This window comes from Myotis nattereri, assembly GCF_964212035.1.
Source record: "Myotis nattereri genome assembly, chromosome: 12".
NCBI lineage: Eukaryota > Metazoa > Chordata > Mammalia > Chiroptera > Vespertilionidae > Myotis > Myotis nattereri.
Window position 1 is genome coordinate 82,740,327 of NC_138087.1, and position 18,123 is coordinate 82,758,449.

The 18,123-nt window shown below is 71.7% G+C and overlaps 3 protein-coding genes across 3 annotated transcripts; all 3 read right to left on the reverse strand.

Moving 5' to 3' along the window:
- Positions 1 to 248: 248 nt before the first annotated feature.
- MAMDC4 (MAM domain containing 4) lies at positions 249 to 8,355 on the reverse strand (the record flags this gene model as incomplete). The annotated part of the gene is made up of 27 exons (XM_081104203.1): positions 249 to 408; positions 554 to 739; positions 1,156 to 1,251; positions 1,343 to 1,470; positions 1,551 to 1,685; positions 1,857 to 2,003; positions 2,321 to 2,411; positions 2,493 to 2,611; positions 2,732 to 2,869; positions 3,134 to 3,347; positions 3,411 to 3,544; positions 3,656 to 3,790; positions 3,913 to 4,029; positions 4,605 to 4,736; positions 4,838 to 4,966; positions 5,064 to 5,243; positions 5,318 to 5,402; positions 5,579 to 5,752; positions 5,853 to 5,941; positions 6,020 to 6,157; positions 6,323 to 6,448; positions 6,610 to 6,694; positions 6,778 to 6,908; positions 7,295 to 7,420; positions 7,497 to 7,670; positions 7,752 to 7,859; positions 8,310 to 8,355. 27 exons carry the CDS (start codon positions 8,353 to 8,355, stop codon positions 367 to 369), a joined length of 3,405 nt encoding a protein of 1,134 aa, XP_080960329.1. The 3' UTR covers positions 249 to 366.
- Positions 8,356 to 8,821: 466 nt separating this feature from the next.
- Positions 8,822 to 11,482, reverse strand: PHPT1 (phosphohistidine phosphatase 1). Its single transcript, XM_081104204.1, has 3 exons — positions 11,261 to 11,482; positions 10,762 to 10,886; positions 8,822 to 10,137 (listed from the first exon to the last, which is right to left on the reverse strand). Exons 1-3 carry the CDS (start codon positions 11,403 to 11,405, stop codon positions 10,045 to 10,047), a joined length of 363 nt encoding a protein of 120 aa, XP_080960330.1. The 5' UTR covers positions 11,406 to 11,482; the 3' UTR covers positions 8,822 to 10,044.
- A 780-nt stretch (positions 11,483 to 12,262) lies between these two features.
- On the reverse strand, positions 12,263 to 16,764 carry AJM1 (apical junction component 1 homolog; the record flags this gene model as incomplete). Its single annotated transcript, XM_081104225.1, has 1 exon — positions 12,263 to 16,764. One exon carries the CDS (start codon positions 16,762 to 16,764, stop codon positions 13,864 to 13,866), a length of 2,901 nt encoding a protein of 966 aa, XP_080960351.1. The 3' UTR covers positions 12,263 to 13,863.
- Between the last annotated feature and the right edge of the window lie 1,359 nt (positions 16,765 to 18,123).

Here is an 18,123-nt window from a genome sequence, read left to right on the forward strand (position 1 = left end):
GGCCAGGGGAGCAGGCCAGAGGGCAGCACCTGGCCGTCACCCTTCCAGGCCCAGGCGGGTCAGACGGGGATGGTGTGTGGGCAGCGCCATGGCGTTCCCTTCCTCATGTCCTTGGGGAGCAGCTGTGTTGCCTGGGGACCGCTCAGGAGTGGCATGGGGGTGGGGGGCACAGGGACCTCAGAGCAGCGTGCACAGGCTGGCCGGCGAGAGGGGCTGCCCTCCGGGCCGGAGTGTTTATTGTTGGGGCGAGGACTGCAACCAGACGTGGGTGGCTGGTGGGATGCAGGGTGAGGGATGGGAACTCGGCACGTCTGGGGCCAGGGCCAACACGGCGGGGAGCTCCTGGGAGCAGCGGGTCCTCTGGGCCTAGGGGCCATTGGTGATCGATGCTGGCAGGGTCACTTGATCCTAAAACGGGGGAGGAGCCTGGTGAGGGTTGGGTGGCAGGTGGGTGGGTCGAGGGGTTCCTGCCCCACTGCTCTGTTCTGCAGGGCACAGCCCTCCCCCACCCGGCGGCTCCCCACCCGCCTGCCCGCCCCACCCAGGGCCCTACCGCATTGAAGAGGATGTTGTCAAATCCGGGGGCCGCGGCCACTGTCCTGTCCCTGGAGGGGCCGCCCCTCTTCCACAGCCATTGCCACCCCGTGAGTCCAAGCAGCACCAGGAGCACAAGCAGGAGGGCCCCGCCGACCGCGGCCGGCACTGTGGCCGGCACCGAGTCCCCTGTGGGCCGCGGGGCACAGGAGCCCTGGGACGTGTGTCCTCCCTGACACCCCACTCCCAAGCCGAGGACGGTGCCTGGGGACCCCGGCCCTGCTCCCCCTGCGGGTTCCTGGGGTCACTGCTCGAGACGAGGACAGGCAGGCATCGTGGCCCCAGGCTGGACCCACTTGGGGGTGAAGCACCAGCGCCCAGTGAGGGGGCTGCAGTCCCTGGTCTGCCTGGCACCTCCCAGGCCCAGCCTCAGCCTGGGAGCAGGGCACGGTCGGGCCCGGGGAGGGGAGGGGACAGAGGCAGATGGGGGACAGCGAAGCGCCAGCCCTGGGGGCTCTCCCGGCCTCTCGGGCAGCCACAGGGGCTGGGAGCTGCTGAGCAGCTGAGCCCAGACCCAGGCCGGGCTGGCCGACCTGGGCAAGGCTTACCCTGGTTGGGCACAGGCCGCTGGCAGCGCTGCCCAGCCAGGTACTCGACGTCGTCCAGGGCAATGGGCCCCAGGGCTGGCTGGCCGCCCAGAGTGGCCTCAAACACGATCTGACCGGGAGGAGGAGAGGCCGTGTGTGCTCCCGGAGGCAGAGCCCCCGCCTGAGCTCCCCAAGCCCCCGCTCGGAGCGCCAGGCCTCACCTGGAACTCCTCGGCACTGGCCACCTCCACCTGGCCTTCCAGCCACTGGTGCCGCAGGCGCCCGCCCGCGCCCCACACGGCCAGCTGGCCCCGGGCACTGCTCAGGAGCACCCTCAGCTCGCCCTTGTCTGAGAGCGGGGCCAGGGTGGTTTAGGCCAGCCCCAGGCCCCGCTGCCCCGCCACCCCCGCCCGCTGGCCAGCGACTCACAGAAGTGCTCAGGGAAGCCCATGAGATACCAGAAGCGGAGGCAGGAGGCCTGGGTGGGGGGCAGGGGCTGGCTGCGCAGCCAGGCTGCCCGGCCCCCCGGACCCAACACTCCTGTTTCGAAGACAGCAAAGTGGCCTGGGAATGAGAGAGAAAGGGGGGCCCAGTGATAGGATGGGAACTGACCCCTGGCCAGAGGCCTCTGACCCTGAGGGAGCCTGGCCGAGCTGGGCTGCTGGCCCTGGCGGGGGTGTGGTGGGCGCCCTTGTGTGTGTGTAGCTCTGGGGCCCCTCCCTGACCCAGACCCACCTGCGTCAGTTCCCAGAGTGTGGTCCACGGGGGGCTGGGGGTACCGGGAGGGTGTGGATCCACTGCTCCAGTCCCAGCTGTACCCTCCCAGGCTGGGCCAGGACAGGTGGCTCCAGCCACACAGGCCCGTCTCAAAGTCACAGGAAGCTGCAAGGGACCCGGCAGTGAGTGGTGCTGCCCCGCACCCAACCCTAGGGCACCACCGCTGCTGGGGATGCTTGGCACAGAGTTGGTCCCACCCATGCGTCATGGCAGGTCCCAGGGCCAGGCTGCAGGGCGCCCACCTGGCCGAGGGCACCCACCTGGCCGAGGGCACCCACCTGGCAGAGGGCACCCACCTGGCTGAGGGCACCCACCTGGCCGAGGGCACCCACCTGGCCGAGGGCACCCACCTGGCGGAGGGCACCCACCTGGCGGAGGGCACCCACCTGGCAGAGGGCACCCACCTGGCAGAGGGCACCCACCTGGCGGAGGGCAGGGCCCATCCCTGAGCAGCAGGTCGTCCAGCGCGATGTAGGAGTGCTCCACACCAGCGGCCACGGCCTCAAACACCACCTGGGCAGGCACGGAGTGAGGCAGCTCCACGCCTGGCCTGGACAGCCCTCAGGGTGGGAAGGCCCCGCCCTGGGCACTCACCCTCCAGGCCTGCTGGGCCTGCACGGCCACTCTGCCCAGGCGCCAGGCCAGCCCTCCGCGCTCGCGGATGCTCAGCACCTGGTGCCGCTCTGCCTCCTCCACGCGTACCTGCAAGGTGCCTGCCCCCAAGCGCCGGCCCGGTCAGCAGGGGGCAATGCCCTCAGCCCGAAGCAGTGGCTGCCAGGTGGCTTGACACGGGGCTGGCGTGGGCGGACCACCCGCCTCCTGGCAGCCCTCACCTGGGTTTCGGAGGCTCAGGTGGTACCAGAAGGTCAGGCAGGCGGGCTGGGCCAGGGGCTGGTGCTCCTCGGAGGTCAGGGGGGCCGCGTGGCCCCGGGGCAGGGCCTGTGGGCTCGTGTCCACGATCATGTAGTGCCCTGGGCGAGGGTGCCAGCTCCAGCCCGCCGCCCGGCCCGCCCCACCCGCCCTCAGCCCCACCCTCTGCCGCCGCCCCACCCGCCCTCAGCCCCACCCTCTGCCGCCGCCCGGCCAGCCCCGGCCCCACCCGCCCCGGCCCCGCCCCGGCCCCGCCCCGGCCCCGCCCTCAGCGCCCGGCCCCGCCCTCAGCGCCTGGCCCGCCCCGGCCCCGCCCCGGCCCCGCCCCGGCCCCGCCCTCGGCCCCCGCCCGGCCCAGGCCGCACCATGAGCTGTCTCCGTGGTGTGGTCAGCCCGGGGGCCCCAGGCGGCGTGGCCCGTGGCGTGGGCCTGGCGCATCCAGAGGTCCCCAGTGGAGAAGCCGCAGGCCGAGTCCTCGAAGGAGCAGTGCCTGGGGGCCCAGCAGGGCCCGGGCCGCAGGGCCAGGTCGTCCAGCGCCATGGAGCCGAGGAACCCGTCCCGCAGGCCCTCGAACAGCAGCTGGGGGCGGAGGGTGTCAGCGCCGGGCCTTGCCCTGTCCCTCGCCCCAGGAGCAGACCTCACCTGGTACTGGGCGCCCGCGTCCGGCTGGTGGTGGAGGGTGGCCCAGGCCTGGTGCCAGCGGTTGCCCTGGGTGCCGGACCTTGACCACAGGTGCACGTCCTTCCCGTCCTGCCTCATCACCAGGCGCAGGGTCCCTGTGGGGCGAGTGGCGCTGAGGGGGGACCAGGCCCTCCCTGCCAGCGCCCCAGCTCCTCCAGAACCTGGGCCACCTGAGCCTCAAGCCCTGCCCGGCGCCGGGCTCTCACCGATCTGGGGCCCGTGGAGGTGGTACCAGAAGGACAGACACTGCTGAGGGGCTGCCGGCGTCTGGGGCTGGGTGAGCAGGTGGGCACCAGGGCCCCGAGCCGGCGGGTCCACGGGGTCCAGGAGCATGAAGTAGCCTGCAGGCGGGGGAGTGGACACGGCTGAGCTGCACGGACTCCAAGAGGCTGCCCTCCAGCCCAGGCCTCAAAAGGATTCCCAGGCCTGGGCACTGCCCCAAAGTCTGGGTGCTCCCACCTACCTTTGCCTGTGGTGTGGTCGTACCCAGGCCCACGGCTCTCCACCCGGTGCCAGTGGGCGTCGGTGAGGTGGCCCGTGTGCCAGCCACACGTGTGCCGCTCAAAGTTACAGGAGACCTCTGGGGGGCGGGGGGGAGTCAGCACCCCCCCAGGACACCCCTCCATCCCTCCTGAGACCTGGGAAGCTGGGAGGCGAGCTCTCGGGTGGGTCTCTGGGGTCCCTAAGGTGGTCTGGGTGGAGGAGTGGGGATGGGGTGGGACCTGTGTCTCTCTTGGTGGCCACAGCGGGGCTGCAGTCCTTCAGGGTCACGCTGTCCACCCCGGCGCCCTGCTGGCCAGGGCCCTCCCAGTCCACGAGGCCGACAAACTCCAGCTTCATGGGGGCGCGGGGGAGGGCTGTTAGGTCCAGGCAGCTCCATGGCCCCCCCACGTGGCTGCCCCCTCACCTGGAAAGGCCGGTGGCGCTGCCCCAGGAGGACTGTGTCCGCCTTCCAGGCGCTGCTGCTGCTCCGGGCCTCCCACACCAGCTCCCTGGCACCGCCCTCCACCACCAGCAGCGCCAGGAAGCCTGGCCGAGGGGGCACCAGGTCAGCTGCCTGCCCCCCTCCTGCAGGGCACTCCCCTGCAGGGCCCACCTCCCAGCTCCACCCCTCAGGGCTGGGCAGAGGCCCCAGGGAAGGCAGGTGAGCAGTACCTTGGGGATGGCTCTGCAGAAAGTAAGCCATGTGGAGCTCACAGTGGGGGCCCGAGGGGCCCAGGGGGGGTGTGAGGGCCCTGGCCGCTGCCGTCCGCTGTCCCCAGGCCCTCTGCAGGGACAGGAAGTGCCCTGGGAGAGCGGGGCCTTAGAGCGACTCCTTCCAGGGACCCCCAACCCGCGGAATAGGCAGAGCAGAGGCTCCAGGCTGCCCGGGGTGGGGGGGAGCTCACCAGCTGCAGCCCCGCTGGCATCCGTGCCGGGGCCCCTGCTCTCCTCGGCCGGGAGGCGCCCCCACTGCAGCCGCCCCACGCTGGTGTCCTCCCAGCCCCCGGTGGTGGGGGCCTCGAAGTCTGTGGTGCCTGCAACGGCAGGGTGTGAGCGGGTGTGAGCAGGCCCGGTGCACGCGCAGGCACCCGGGGAAGACCCCCGCGGAGGGAGCCCCGCTCCCCCGCTCACCGCACTGCTGCTCATCCTCGCCCCCCTCGCACTGCGGCCTGAAGTCACACAGCTGCTCTGGGGGGACACACAGGTCCCCACAGCGGAGGTGTCCCGGCTCACAGGGACCCTGGGGCTGCAGACCAACCAGCTGGGGCCTGGGGACCGGGGCCCAGGGCCCTGAGGGCGAGCGGGAAGCCTCTGTGGGGGTAGAACAGGATGGGGTCAGGGGCGTGGGGGGCTGTGCCCGTGGGGGGCGGGCTCAGCAGGCTCACCTGGGACTGGTGTGCAGCCGGCAGAAAGGATGAGGTCGTCCAGGCCCACGACACCCCCAGGACCTGTCTGCCCAGCCAGGAGGATCTGCGGGCACAGCAGGCTCAGGGGGCACCCGGCGCCCGGGGCCCTCTCCCCGCTACCCCACTATGTCCACCGCCCCCACCGCCACCCCACCCTGCAGCCTCCGGAGAGCCCGCTGCCTCCCCTCCCTGCAGCCCCCACACACCCACCCTGCCTGGAGGGCCCCCCGCCTGCCTCACCCGGAAGCGGTGCTCGCTCTGGATGTCGACTCGGTCTCGGACCCAGGCGGCCCCCAGCTCCCCGTGGCGGCTGCGCAGCAGGACGGGGTCCCGGGGGGCGTGGGGGCCCTGAGCCTGCAGGTACAGCCGGAGGCGGCCGGCCTGGGACCCGTGCAGGTAGTGATAGAGGATGAGCTGGAGGGGACGGAGGGGACGAGGACGGTCAGGCAGACGCTCCAGCCCCGCCCGGTCAGCAGCCCGTGGCCCCCCCCCGCCCCCCGCCCCCTTCACCCACCGAGCAGTTGTGGGGACCTGAGGCTTGGAGCTCGGGGCTGTAGAGCAGGGCAGGGGCGCGGGGCTCGGCCACGGACACCAGGAAATAGCCTGGGGAGAGAGCGGTGTGGGCGGCGGGGTGCCTGCGGCCTGGGCGCCGGGCTGGGCCGGGGTCCCCAGTGGCCTCACCCTGTGCGCTGTTCCGGCTGTGGTCTCGGTGCGGCCAGGCGGGGCGCGCAGGGACACTGGCGCTGTGGTTCCGGGTCCAGCCCTCGGTGCGGTGCCACAGGCCCAGGCCCATCTCGAAGTCGGTGGCGATGTGGCCGTCTAGGGCGAAGGGCTCAGGCCCCTGAGAAGGGCCTCCCCTGCCCTGGGCCTCCCCTGCCCTGGGCCTCCCCTGCCCTGGGCCCCCCCAGTGGTGCAGCTGCCTGAGGCCACGTGGCTCCATCCCTGCCCCCCCCCCCCCATCCTCTGAATGGGAACCCCGCTCACGGCATCTGGGCGTGTCCTCGTCTGAGCTGTCCCCACAGTTGTCCTCCCCATCGCACACCTGGTGGGGCTCCACGCAGGCCTGGTTCCGGCAGCGGTGATGCCCCAGCCGGCAGCTGGCCTGGGGGGCTGGGGTGGGGGACAGTTAGCCATCACCAGGCCCCAAACCCTGGGGCAGGGCAGCTGGGGGAGAGGCCCCAGACTTTCTGAGCTGGGAGTGACCAGGTGGGGGCCCCACTACCCCTGGCCCACATCCTCCCCCCGGCGTGGGCCCAGGCAGGGGGTCTTACTGGGCAGCCCACAGCCCCTGAAGGTCACATCATCCAAGGCCACAGCCCCCCTGTGGGTGGCATTGCGGGTGGCAGAGAAGGTCACCTGAAGAGAAGAGGGTCCTTAGGGCCTAAGTCAGGGCTCAGACCCACCTGCTGCCCCCACCATTCAAACTGCCCCCAGCTCACCCAGAAGTCACCCCGGACGCGGCCAGGGGCCACCACCAGCTCCTGCCAGCCCTCGCCCCAGGGCCCCGAGCTCCGCCACAGGGCCAGCGTCTGCATGCCATGTGTCAGCTCCAACCGCAGCTCAGCCACGTCTGTCACGGGGTACGGGCAGCTGAGCCCCTGTGCCTCCCAGCCCGCGGGCTGTGCCCCTGGACTCCTGCCCCTTCCCTGGGCGCCCTTCCATTTTCTTCTCTCTCTCTTTTTAAAATATATTTTTTATTGATTTCAGAGAGGAAGGGAGAGGGAGAGGGAGACAGGTTCAATGATCAGCTGCCTCCTGCACACCCCGCAGGGGGGTTCGAGCCTGCAACCTGGGCATGTGCCCTGACCGAATCGAACTGCGACCTCCTGGTTCATAGGTCGATGCTGAACCCCTGAGCCATGCCCGAGGGGCCGCCCTTCCATTTTCTGCAGCAGCAGCTGCCTTGTCCTGTCTCCCCGCTCTGGGCACCCCGCCGGCCGCAGGGCGGGCACACACCTGCAGAGGCCGCCTGGTACCAGAGCCTCAGCTCACAGGTGGGGGCCGCCTCACGCAGGACGGGGGAGCGCAGGGCGGCCACGGACGGCTCTTTCCCGCGATGAGTGCCCACAGCCGCGTACCAGCCTGGACAGCAGAGAGGTTAGAAGACGGGCAGGGACTGAGCAAGGGGAGGCCTGGGCACCCACCCAGGAGGGCTCACCTAGGTCAGTGCCCAGAGTGTGGTCTGCGCGCGGCCCAGGGCCCCCCAGCGCGGCCCCTGCCCGGTCCCGGAGCCAGCGGTAGCCTGAGGTGCTGATGTCTCGCCAGCCACAGGAGTCCTGCTCGAAGCTGCAGGCGAAGGGGGCGCTCCGGGCGGGTGAGGCCCCGTTGTAACCTGGGACAGCAGGGGCGGGGGTCAGGGGAGTGGCCCTCAGGGGCTGGCCAGCCCTGCCCCGCCGCCCGCCGCCCTGCTCACCACACTGTGTCTCGTCGGAGCAGTCCCCGCAGTCGCACACGAAGTTGCACACGGTGTCCGGGGGGGCCCGGCAGTGGTTGGGGACCCAGGCCCCGCCTGGGGACCCTGCTGCCAGCAGAGACAGGCAGGAGTCTAGCAGGGTGACCCCATCCTGTATGCCTGGGGCGGTCCAGGCTGTGGGTTGTCCTGCTCTGGGTTCCGGGCCAGGAGGTCAGAGGGGGGGCTGGGTCTGTGGCTGGGGGCTCCCCGCCAAGGCCGAGCAGAGCACAGCTGGCCTGAGAGGCTGGCTGCAGGGGACCAAGGGCCCCCCACGTGGAGCAGCCCCTGGGGAGGGAAGCGGACGCCGGGAAGGAGGGCACCCCCAAGGGGGGGTGTCAGTGGTGACCCAGACCCTCCGGTTCCAGGCGTCCAGGGGCACGGGTTTGCCGCCAGGGCCTCTCACCTGGGGCCTGGGCCTGGGAGAGCACGTCTCGCCCGCTGCCCAGCGGGGCAATCCCACCTCAGGGCTCCCTCTGGGTCCCACCCAGCTCTGCTACGGAGCCGAGCCCGACAACTCACCCAGGAGCAGGACCAGGGCCGGTAGGAGGCGGCTGGGCAGAGGCATGGCCAGGCCGAGGGAAGCGGACCGGGGCCCTGTACTGTTATCCCCTCGGCCCCCCTGCTGACTCCGCTCTAACTGGAGGGGCCCCTGGGCCAGCCCCGCCCTGGCCGATGAGGGCAAACTTCCAGTCGTAAAAGGGTCCAGGAGAGGGGCCCCCGGCCCACGTCAGCTCCCACTAGTCCAGCAACTCCGGACCCAAGGTCTGGCCCTGCCCGTCACGCCAACCGCCGCTCAGCCCCGCCTGGTGGAGGCCCCACTGGAGGTGGCTCCAGGCAGCACAGGCTGCGACCACTCCTCCCGGGCCTGTCCCCACCTGGCAGTGAGTCAGCCGGCCCGGGCGCCAGCAGGTGCTCAGCACCCCTAGACCCTGGGAGGAGGGCCAGCAGCCAGGGACCTTGACCATCTCCATCCCCATCACTCAGCCTATGGTGTCTGCTCCCTTACTCCTTCCTAAATAATCACTTATTTTAACGTATTTTTATTGATTTCAGAGCGGAAGGGAGAGGGAGACAGAGAACCACCCATGATGAGAGGGAATCATGGACCGGCTGCCTCCTGCACGCTCCGCTGGGGATGGAGCCTGCGACCCGGCGCGTGCCCCGACCGGGAATCGAACCCTGACCTCCTGGCTCCCAGGCTGACGCTTACCCACTGAGCCGCGCCGACGGGGCAGTAACCATTTATTCGTGGACAACTGTCCCGAGCAGTGTGGCTGGGCACCCAGGGGCCCTGATGCTCTTGGCACCGACCGCAGATGCCCTCCGCCCCCCACTTGCCAGCACAGGGTGGGGAGCCGAGCTCTGCCTGCAACGGACGCTGTGACCTGGGAGGCTGCCTGCTCCCCCGTGGAAGTGGTGGCACTACACCCGCCCGGCGGCTGCCGTGAGCTCACGGACGGCACGCACCACAGGGCCGCAGCCACGGGCACCCCACACTCAGGGAGCCAAGGGCAGAGGGCCTCAGTGGGCCTGGCTCTGCCCTCCCTGTGCCTGGTGACCCCCCGCAGCTCTGCACTGGGAAGAGGAGAGGGGTTTGGGCAGAGGGGCTCCCAGCGCCATGTCGGACGCTCTGTTCACCTTGGCTGGGGGCCGGGGCCGGGCGCTGATCCTGGGAGCAAGGAGTCACACGCCACTTTCACGTGTGACCTGGGTGGGCAGGGCACACCAGGGCTGAAGTCAGCTGCCGGGACGGTGGCCACAGGTGCCCTCCCTGCCCGCATGCTGGCATGGGCACTCCCAAGCCAGGCCCCAACTCCTTTCGCAAGGGCTGCGTGGGCCTCATCCCAGATGTCCTTGGGGACAGTCACGAGGAGGAGCAGTTAGGCCATAAAGGGGGACAGAGCTGGGGGGGGGGGGCTTATCAGACTCCAAAGAGCTGAGTGTGCACGGCCACTCCCTGGGGCCACCGGGGGTGGAGCCGGGCGAGGGGCAGGGGGAGGGGAGCCCCTGCCCCAGGGCTGCCTCTGACGCTCGGCCACCCGCCCTCTCTAGTCAGGGCCCAGGGCAGCAGAGGAGTCGAGACACCGCATCTGGGGCCCAGCTGGGTTAGTGCTTTTATTCCCGTGGGTGAGGTAAACCCAGAACTGGGGCCAGGCTGGCGTCCCTCTCCAAAGCCCGGGCAGGGTGGCACGCGCCCGGGGGGCAGCCCGGCCCCTCAGGAGGGCTTCAAGGGCAGAGTTCTGAGTGGGTGGCCTCAGTAGCCATCGTCTGCCCAGGTCACTTCGTAGTCGGGGTACCTGGCTTTGATCTTCTCGGTGGAGATGGAGTGCTGGGCACGGCCGAACCCCTGAGGAAAGAAGGCATCTCTCACAGCCTGCGTCCTGGCTCTGGGGGTCCAGGTAGCAGTGACAGCCCGGAGCCAGAGCAGCGCAGGGGCCCCAGGGCGGAGCCAAGTGCCATCATTCCCCAACCAGCCGGGGAGCCCTCGGTGGGAAGGTGGCCACCACGGAGAACAGGCCTCTCGCCTGAAGCCCAGGCTACTCTAGGCGCCAAGAGAATGTCCCTGCGCTTCCACTGGTGGCCTGGTGAGGGGAGAGGGAGGGGCCTCTGGGTGTCACCCCGACACTGAGGCCTCAGTGACAGCCCAACCGGGCCTTTCTTTATATGTATGTATATGTTTTCTTACTGATCTCAGAGAGGAAGGGAGAGGGAGGGACAGAAACATCAATGCTGAGAGAGAATCGTTGATCGGCTGCTTCCTGCTCACCCCACTCTGGGCACCAGAATCGAACCGTGACCTCCCGGTTCATAGGTTGATGCCCAACCACTGAACCACACCGGCCGGGCCCAACCAGGTCCCTTGAGGCTGGAACAGGACTCAGCCCGCTGTACTGCGGGGCAGCTGTGGCCTCCCACCCACCCTGGGTCCCGTGTGAGCTCTGCAGCGGGTGCGGTGCGCGCGGGGCCTCACCATGGAGTAGCCGTACACGTGGATCTTCTTGTCCTGGCTCTGGTGCGAGATCCGCCCGCCGCCCAGGCACTCGCAGCCATAGCCTTTCTGCTGCATCTCGCCCGCCACCTTGTCGTAGATGTCAGCTGGGGCGGGAGAGGCGGCACTCAGCCTGCGCCCCTGGGAACCAGGGGTCTGAGCCCCAGCGCTGAGCAGCTGCCTCCCCGGGAGAGAGCCCCCCAGGCTGGGCAGGGGCGCGGGGAGGAGGAGCGAGGGGTCGGCCACGGCAGCCTCGGCCCCGGACCCCAGATCCCGCGGCCCCGGACCCCAGACCCCGCGCAGGATCCCTCCCAGGACGCCCTGGGCCTCGCCCCTCGATGGCCCCGCCCTCCGGCGCCGAGGTCCCGCCCACCGAGATAGAGGCCCCGCCCCGACGTCCCGCCTACCGAGGCCCCGCCCACCGAGACCGAGGCCCCGCCCCCGATACCGAGGCCCCGCCCCGACGCCCGCCCGCCCTCACCGTGGTACTCGGCCCACTTGTAGCCGCGCACGATCTCCTTGCTCTCGCCCGCCGGGGCCACGCTGACGCGGATGAGCACGTACTTGAAGACGCCGTCGGGGTCGATGTCCACATCGGGGATCTGGGCGAGGTCCGCCGCCGCCATGTTCCCGGGAACGCGCCCGCCGCTGCGGCCCGCCGCCCTTCCCCTGCGCACGCGGGGCTGCGTCAGTGCGGGAGGCGGGCCCTGGGCGGCCGCGGCCAATCCTGCGGGGCCGGCAGCCCGGCCCTCAGCCTCAGCCAATCGAGCCGCCCGCCCGCAGCGCCGACGGGCCCGTCGCCATCCAGCTCCTTGCAGCCCCGGGACCACGCGGGTGCCGCTTAAAGGGGAACGCGGAGCCCCGGCGGCGGCGGTTAAAACCAGCGGCGGTCCCGCCGGCGGAGCTGAGCGTGGACCCATGAACCAGAGATCACGGCTCCGTCCCGGTCAGGGCACGTGCCCGGGTTTCGGGCTCCATCCCCAGTTCCGGGTGTGCAGGAGGCAGCAGATAATGATCCTCGCTGATCGCTGATGCTTCTATCTGTACCTCTCTCTCCCTTCCTCTCTGAAATCAATAAAATATTTAAAAATACCAGGGGCGGATAACTGCCTATCTAGCAGGGCCACGGGCTGGGGCCAGGCCCCTCTGGAGGGGGCTAGGCGGCCCTTGCGGTCAGAGGGACGCACGCCGGCTCTGACAGCTTCCCGCCCCGTGTCCAGGGCCTCCCGCCTCCCGCCTCCCGCCCATCGAGTCCGAGCGCCGCCCGCCCCGTGTCCAGGGCCTCCCGCCTCCCGCCTCCCGCCCATCGAGTCCGAGCGCCGCCCGCCCCGTGTCCAGGGCCTCCCGCCTCCCGCCTCCCGCCCATCGAGTCCGAGCGCCGCCCGCCCCGTGTCCAGGGCCTCCCGCCTCCCGCCTCCCGCCCATCGAGTCCGAGCGCCGCCCGCCCCGGCCCGCCCACTCCAACGTAACGAGGCAGCAGTGGTGACATTCGAGTGGTTTTACTTCGAAAAGCGCTCGCCCCCTGGAAACAATCCCGGTCCACGGTTCTTCCTGTCCCGCCGGCCGAAGGCGGAGGCCTGGGAGCGGGTTGCACGGTGGCCCGATTTGGGGGGGCGCGAAGGCGAGTGGGACCAGTAGGGCGCGTGGCCGATGCAAATGCGCGGGGCGAGGCGGCGCGGGGGGGAAGGAGGCGGGAGGGGCGCGAGCAGGGGGCGTTCACATTTAGTTCAGTTGATGCCCCCTCGTAGCCCCGGTGCGGCTCTGGGGGCTCCAGGAGGGCCCTTGCGGGTGCCCGGCTTCCCCTTCTTCCGGTCACTTGTGGTCCATGGAGCCCGGGTCGCTAGCCTCGCGTTTCCAGCTGCAACGCCAGGCACGGCCACGCGGGAAGGGTGTGTGTGTGTATATGTGTGTGTGCACGTGTGTGTGTGCGTGCGCGTGTGCGCAGTGACGTCCGCACCCCTCGCGGACCCCTGCCCTGACCTCAGCTGCTCCCACCCAGGCTTTCCCCGCTCTGCTCCCAACTGGAGGCGGGTCCTCCAGGCTCCCTGCGCCCGCGGGTAGGAGCCCTGCGTCCCTCCTGCTCATGCGTCCCCGCACCTGTCTCCGGCCTCCCTGTGCAGTGAGCCTGCTCTGCCCTGGCTCCCGCCCCGGGCCCTCCTGTGGGTGTGGGCCGGCAGCCTGACTCGTGCCCAGCCAGATCTCAGCTAGGGTTAGGGTTAGGGTAACCCAGCGCGCCCCCCCCGCCCCCCCCCTGCTTCCCCTGCCGGGCCTCCTCCCCTCTAGCCGGCTGCCTGGCACCCGGACGGGAGACCTCCAGCACCCTCCACTGCCGCCTGCCCCGGCCACTCCTGGGGGCCCAGGCCGGGCAGCCTGTGGCGAGGGAGGCAGGCGAGGGAGGGGTGGGGTGGGGGTGTGGGGTGTGGGGTGGGGGTGGGGTGGGGTGGGGTGGGGGGTGGGGGACGGCTGGCTGCGCCCTCTGCACCGGGACTGCGGCCGGTGGAAACGCACCCCTAGGGCGGGGCGCACCGCAGACCACAGGAGGCGGGTGGGGGGCGTGTTAAATGGGGCGGGACCAGGCTCTGGTCTACTCGGGCTCCAGGACCCTGGCGAACGAGATTGGGGAGGTTCCAGGGAGGCCCTGCGGCTGACAGGGACGGTCGGACGGGATCTGCGTGGTGGGGTCTGCAGTAGTGACCCCTCGGCTTGAAGGCAGGGCCGGGCGGTCCTCGAGCCCACCCCGCACCGAGCGGCAAGGACCGGCCTCTGGGGAGCTGGACCAGGGGGAGCTGGACCAGGGGGAGCTGGGCCAGGGGGAGCTGGACGGGAGGAGGAAAGGCGGGGCTCGTAGAGGACACGATGGGGTAGGCCCTGGGCGGAGCTCAAGGTGAGTAAGGCGGGGACCGGGCGAATCTGCAGCGGGACCTAGAAGCGGGAGCGGGGTCTGAATGGACAGGCTGGTCCTGAGTGGGCTGGGCGGGGCTCGGGGCATCCCTGGTTGGGCGGGGCGGGGCCTGCGACTGGGCGGGGCTAGAGGGCGGACGGGGCGGGGCCTATGTGGATTGCGTGTGGCCCTGGCGCCCGGCCTCACATGATGTCGTCCAGCAGGTTGGCGCTGGCCACCCAGTCCAGAGCGCGAGGCTCCGAGGCGGCCATGATCATGCACATGAAGGGGCGGCCGGTCCGCCGGTCCGTGGGGTAGATAGTGGTGGGCGTGAAGCGCCGGTTGTCCTCCACGAACTCGCAGAGCTGCTCGTAGACGCGCGGGAACTCGTGGCGCAGGAAGACGCCGCGCAGGCGCAGCTCGCGCTGGATGTGGATGAAGGCCACCTCCCGCGCGCGCCGGCCCGCCTCGCCCTCCTGGTCCAGGCCGGCCGTGCCCGGCGGCGGCGTCAGGATCAGCGTCTCCATGTCGGGCTCCAGCCCCCGCGTCGGGGGTGGCCGAGCAGGGCTGCCGGCCGCCAGCGCCACCTTGGCGAACTTGCGCACCGTGGGCCCCGGGCTCCGTGGCGCGGGCCGGGCAGGGGCGCCGGGGGGAGTGGCGCCGGGGCCCACGGCCACCGACACGCTGAGCAGGAAGCACTCGGCCGGCTCGTAGAGGCGCCCGGCGGCCGCCAGCTCGCGTGCGTAGCTGCCCAGTGGCGCCGCGTGCGTGGCCAGCTCGCGCAGGGACAGGTAGGTGGGCGACAGCAGCAGCCCCTCGAGGCCGAAGCGCAGGAAGTTGTCCGCGGAGCCGGGACTCGGGAAGCCCAGGAAGAGCACGCCGCGGCCGCGAGACAGGAAGCCCACGCGGGCGATGCGCGAGAAGGCGCGGTGCACCGGGCCGCTGTCGCGGCAGAACTGCAGCACGTGGCGGCACACGCTGCCCACGCGGCCGTACACACAGCGCGCCTTGTGCGCGTCCCAGTCCTCGCGGCGGCACAGGCGCGAGCAGTAGTAGGTGTAGCAGCTGTGGCAGGACTTGAAGTAGAGGCAGGCGTGGAACAGGGTCTCGGTGCGCCCGCAGCGCGCGTTGGAGCAGGTCATCAGGTCGTCCTCGTCCGCGCTGGGCTCGGGGGACTCGTCTGCCGCCTGCCCCGCCCCCGAGGGCTCCTCGGCGCTGCCGGCAGACGCGGGGGGCGAGCGCGGCGCCGGCGCCGGGGCCCCCGAGCCCGCGGGCCGCAAGTCCAGCAGGCGGCGGAGCTGGCGGCCCAGGCCGTCGGCCGCGGGGTGGGAGGCCTGGCCGGCCAGGGGCCGGGAGTCGATCACCAGGTCCGTGATGAGCTCGTCCAGCTGTTCGAGGCTGCGTTGGCGCCCGGAGGTGGGGCCGTCGGGGGCGGCGGGCGGGGGCGGCCGCCGGCGGCCCCTGGGCAGCTCCCAGCCCCTGGTGGTCTGGCGCTCGGCGGCGCGGAGGTCGTTGTCGGTGATGGTGATCTCCGGGGTGACGTACCAGCTCCGGCCCCTGTCCGACAGCGACGTCTCGGACAGCGACAGCGCAGCGTAGCGCCGAGGCGAGGTGGACAGGTTGACGACGACCGGCGCGCGCCGGCCTCCTGGGGACGTGCCCCGCGGCTCCCGGGCCTCCCCTCCCAGCAGGTTCTCGTAGCTGCGGCCGCGGCCCAGGAGGTCCTCGCGGCGCGGCCCGGGCGCCAGGATGTTGTCCCAGGAGCGCGAGTAGTGGCGGCTGTCGGTGGCCAGGCGGGGCGGGCTGGTGCCCGTGCCCCCGTGCCAGGAGGCGAGCAGCGGGCCTGGGGCCGGGGGCGGCGCCACCTGCAGGGTTCGGTAAGGCCGCGGGCCCCAGTCGCCCCAGGCCGGGCTGCCGCGTGGGTATGGGTACGTCCGAGCCAGGGCGTCGCGGTCTCGGTACCGGCCCAAGTCCTCTGTGTAATAGGGTCGGGCGGCGGGCTGGGCCTGGGTCTCCGTGGGCGGATGGCAGGGACCCCAGGGCGGGATGTGGGCTCGGGGGGCGTCTCCGTAGCAGGAGCCTAAGGGCGGCTCGTGGAACGGGAAGGTGCGCGCTTCCCACGCCAGGTAGCTGCCCCCACGCCGTGGGCTGGGCCTCGCGGGCTCCTCGGGCCGGAAGGGTCTGGGGAAGTAGCTGTCACAGGGGGGGCCCGGGCTGGCCGCAAAGCCGCCGGCGTGGCCGTCGGGCTCCTCGGTGTAGAAGAATTGGGAGGGGCCGGGCGGGGCGGGGAAGGGCAGACTGCGCCGCTCCGCATAGTCCCGCGGCCCGGGCAGGAGCCCGTCGCAGTACGGCCCCCGGGGGTCCACGCAGTAGGAGTCGCTGGGCGTGGGGGTGCGCGACAGCGCCACGTGGTGTGGCCCGGGCACCGTGAGGCCGTGGAGAGGCGGCGCAGCGCGGGCCCAGGGTGCGGTCTGGGCGGGCCCGCAGGGCCGCGACCCCCGGGCGGCGTGCTGCAGCACCGCCTCGTCGGGTTTGATGTCCAGGCGGCAGCGGACGTGGGGGGCAGGCCCGGCTGGAAGCTCCGGCGGCGCATAGCGGTCGGGGGCGGCGCACAGGGGCGCGATGCGGCCAGGGCCGCCCCGCTGCGGCTGCAGCTTGATGGGATGCAGCTCATTGGCGAGCGCGCGCAGCGCGGGGTACGAGGGCTCCCGGCGTGGCGACCCCTCGGCCCGCGCTGCCCGTTGGACCTCTCGGCCTCGGCGCGGCAGCACTGGCGGCGAGGCGGGCGCGGGCGCCAGGCCCGGAGGCTCGCGGGGCGCGCTCTTGGAGCGGGCGCGGCGCCGGGGTTCGCTGTCGCGGGGCCGGGAGCGAGGCGCAGGGAGCTCTGGGGGCGGCGGCTCGGGGCGGCCCTCCATGGCCGCCCCGTCCAGCGCCTCCAGGAAGTCGAAGCTGCGGCAGTGGCGCTTGTTGAAAGGCACGGGCGCAGCGGGCCGGGCCGTGGGCCGCTCACATGGCGGGCGCCTGGGCGAGGGCCCGGGGGCCGCCACCTTGATGTCCTGGTACACGGTCGACACCAGCAGATCCGGCGGGTCCGTGCGGGTCATCTTAAACGAGGTCCCCAGGCTGGCGGCTGCAGCTCATTCGGCCTCGTGGGGCTTTGGCCCTGCGGGGAGACACGGTCAGGGCCGCCTCCCCCCACCCCCCGCAGCCCGGCCCCGCCCCCTCTACGCCCCCCCCCCGCCCCCCCGCGCCGGACTGGCTTACCTGGGGCGCGGTGGGCGGAGCAGCCCTGGTGTGGGGCCTTGGCCGAGGCCGCGGACGCTCGCTCCATGCCGCCGCCTGCAGCCCCTGCAGAAGGAGCCCAGCTGTTCAGCCGCTCAGGTTCTAACCCATCTTCCTGGCCACTTTCTAGTGGATGACACGCGTGGGTCGGCTGAAAAGGCGATGCCATTGCTGTGGTTAGATGCAGGCTTGGTCAGACCCCTTCCTGGTCCCCGACCGGCAGGAAGAGCAGGGGTGTTCCCTGGTGCCCATGGCTGGAAGGACGGAGCTCATCTGGGGCCTAATGTACGACCTTATTGCTGCTGGCGCCATAGCCCCCGGTGACCAGTGCTCGCCCCTGGCCCGGCCAGCTCTGCCCAGTCACAGTCCGTCTCCTGCTCCCCTGCGAGGAGGCTGCATGGAGCCCCTCCCCCGCGCAGCCAGGGCCGCCTCGCTGGGGACATCTCGATGCTCCAGGCCCCAGTCCCGAGGCCCCTCTGGGCCCCGGGGTGGCCCCACCAGGTCCAGGCATGGTCCTTAGGCTGCAACACTGGCCTGTCCGCCCTTGGCACTTGGCATGGCCCCGGCCTGAGTAATGTCCCCCAAGAGCACACCTGGGCCCCCAGCCCGCTCCCCGTTGCAGACACTGCTGACGCAGCCGTCTCAGGGTGGTCGGAACCCCCCAAGCTCGCAGGTTTCAGGACAAGGCGGGGAGAGTGACCCCAGCTTTGCAGCGTGTGCTTCGCGACCTGAAAACCAGGCTGGGCCACATGGGGGCGTGTGAGCTGCCCCCCTTCCCCTGCCTGGGGCACCCGGGCAGGAGGCTGCCAGGAGGCAGCGTGGTGGGTGGGTTAGGCTCCACCCCTCCTCCGGCGAGGACGCTCCCCGCGGGCTCAGGAGGCTCCATGGAAACCCGCGCTTCCACCCCCGCAGTGCGGGCTGGGCCGGGGTCCACCCTCCGCACCGGCTCCGGTTCAGACGCGGGCCGCCAGCCCCGCTGTGGCGCCAGGGCCCGGACCGGCTGGGAGGGCAGACGGTGCGAGGGGGCCCCGCCTCCTCACAGCCCGAGGCTGGGCCCTGGCGAGTGCGGACGGGATGCTCGGCCCTCACCTGTCCGACCCTCTGTCCTGGCTGCCGGGGCCTCGGCCGGCGGGGCTGGTCCTCCGCGTCAGGGCCGGTCCCCAGCCCAGCCGCGCACCCAC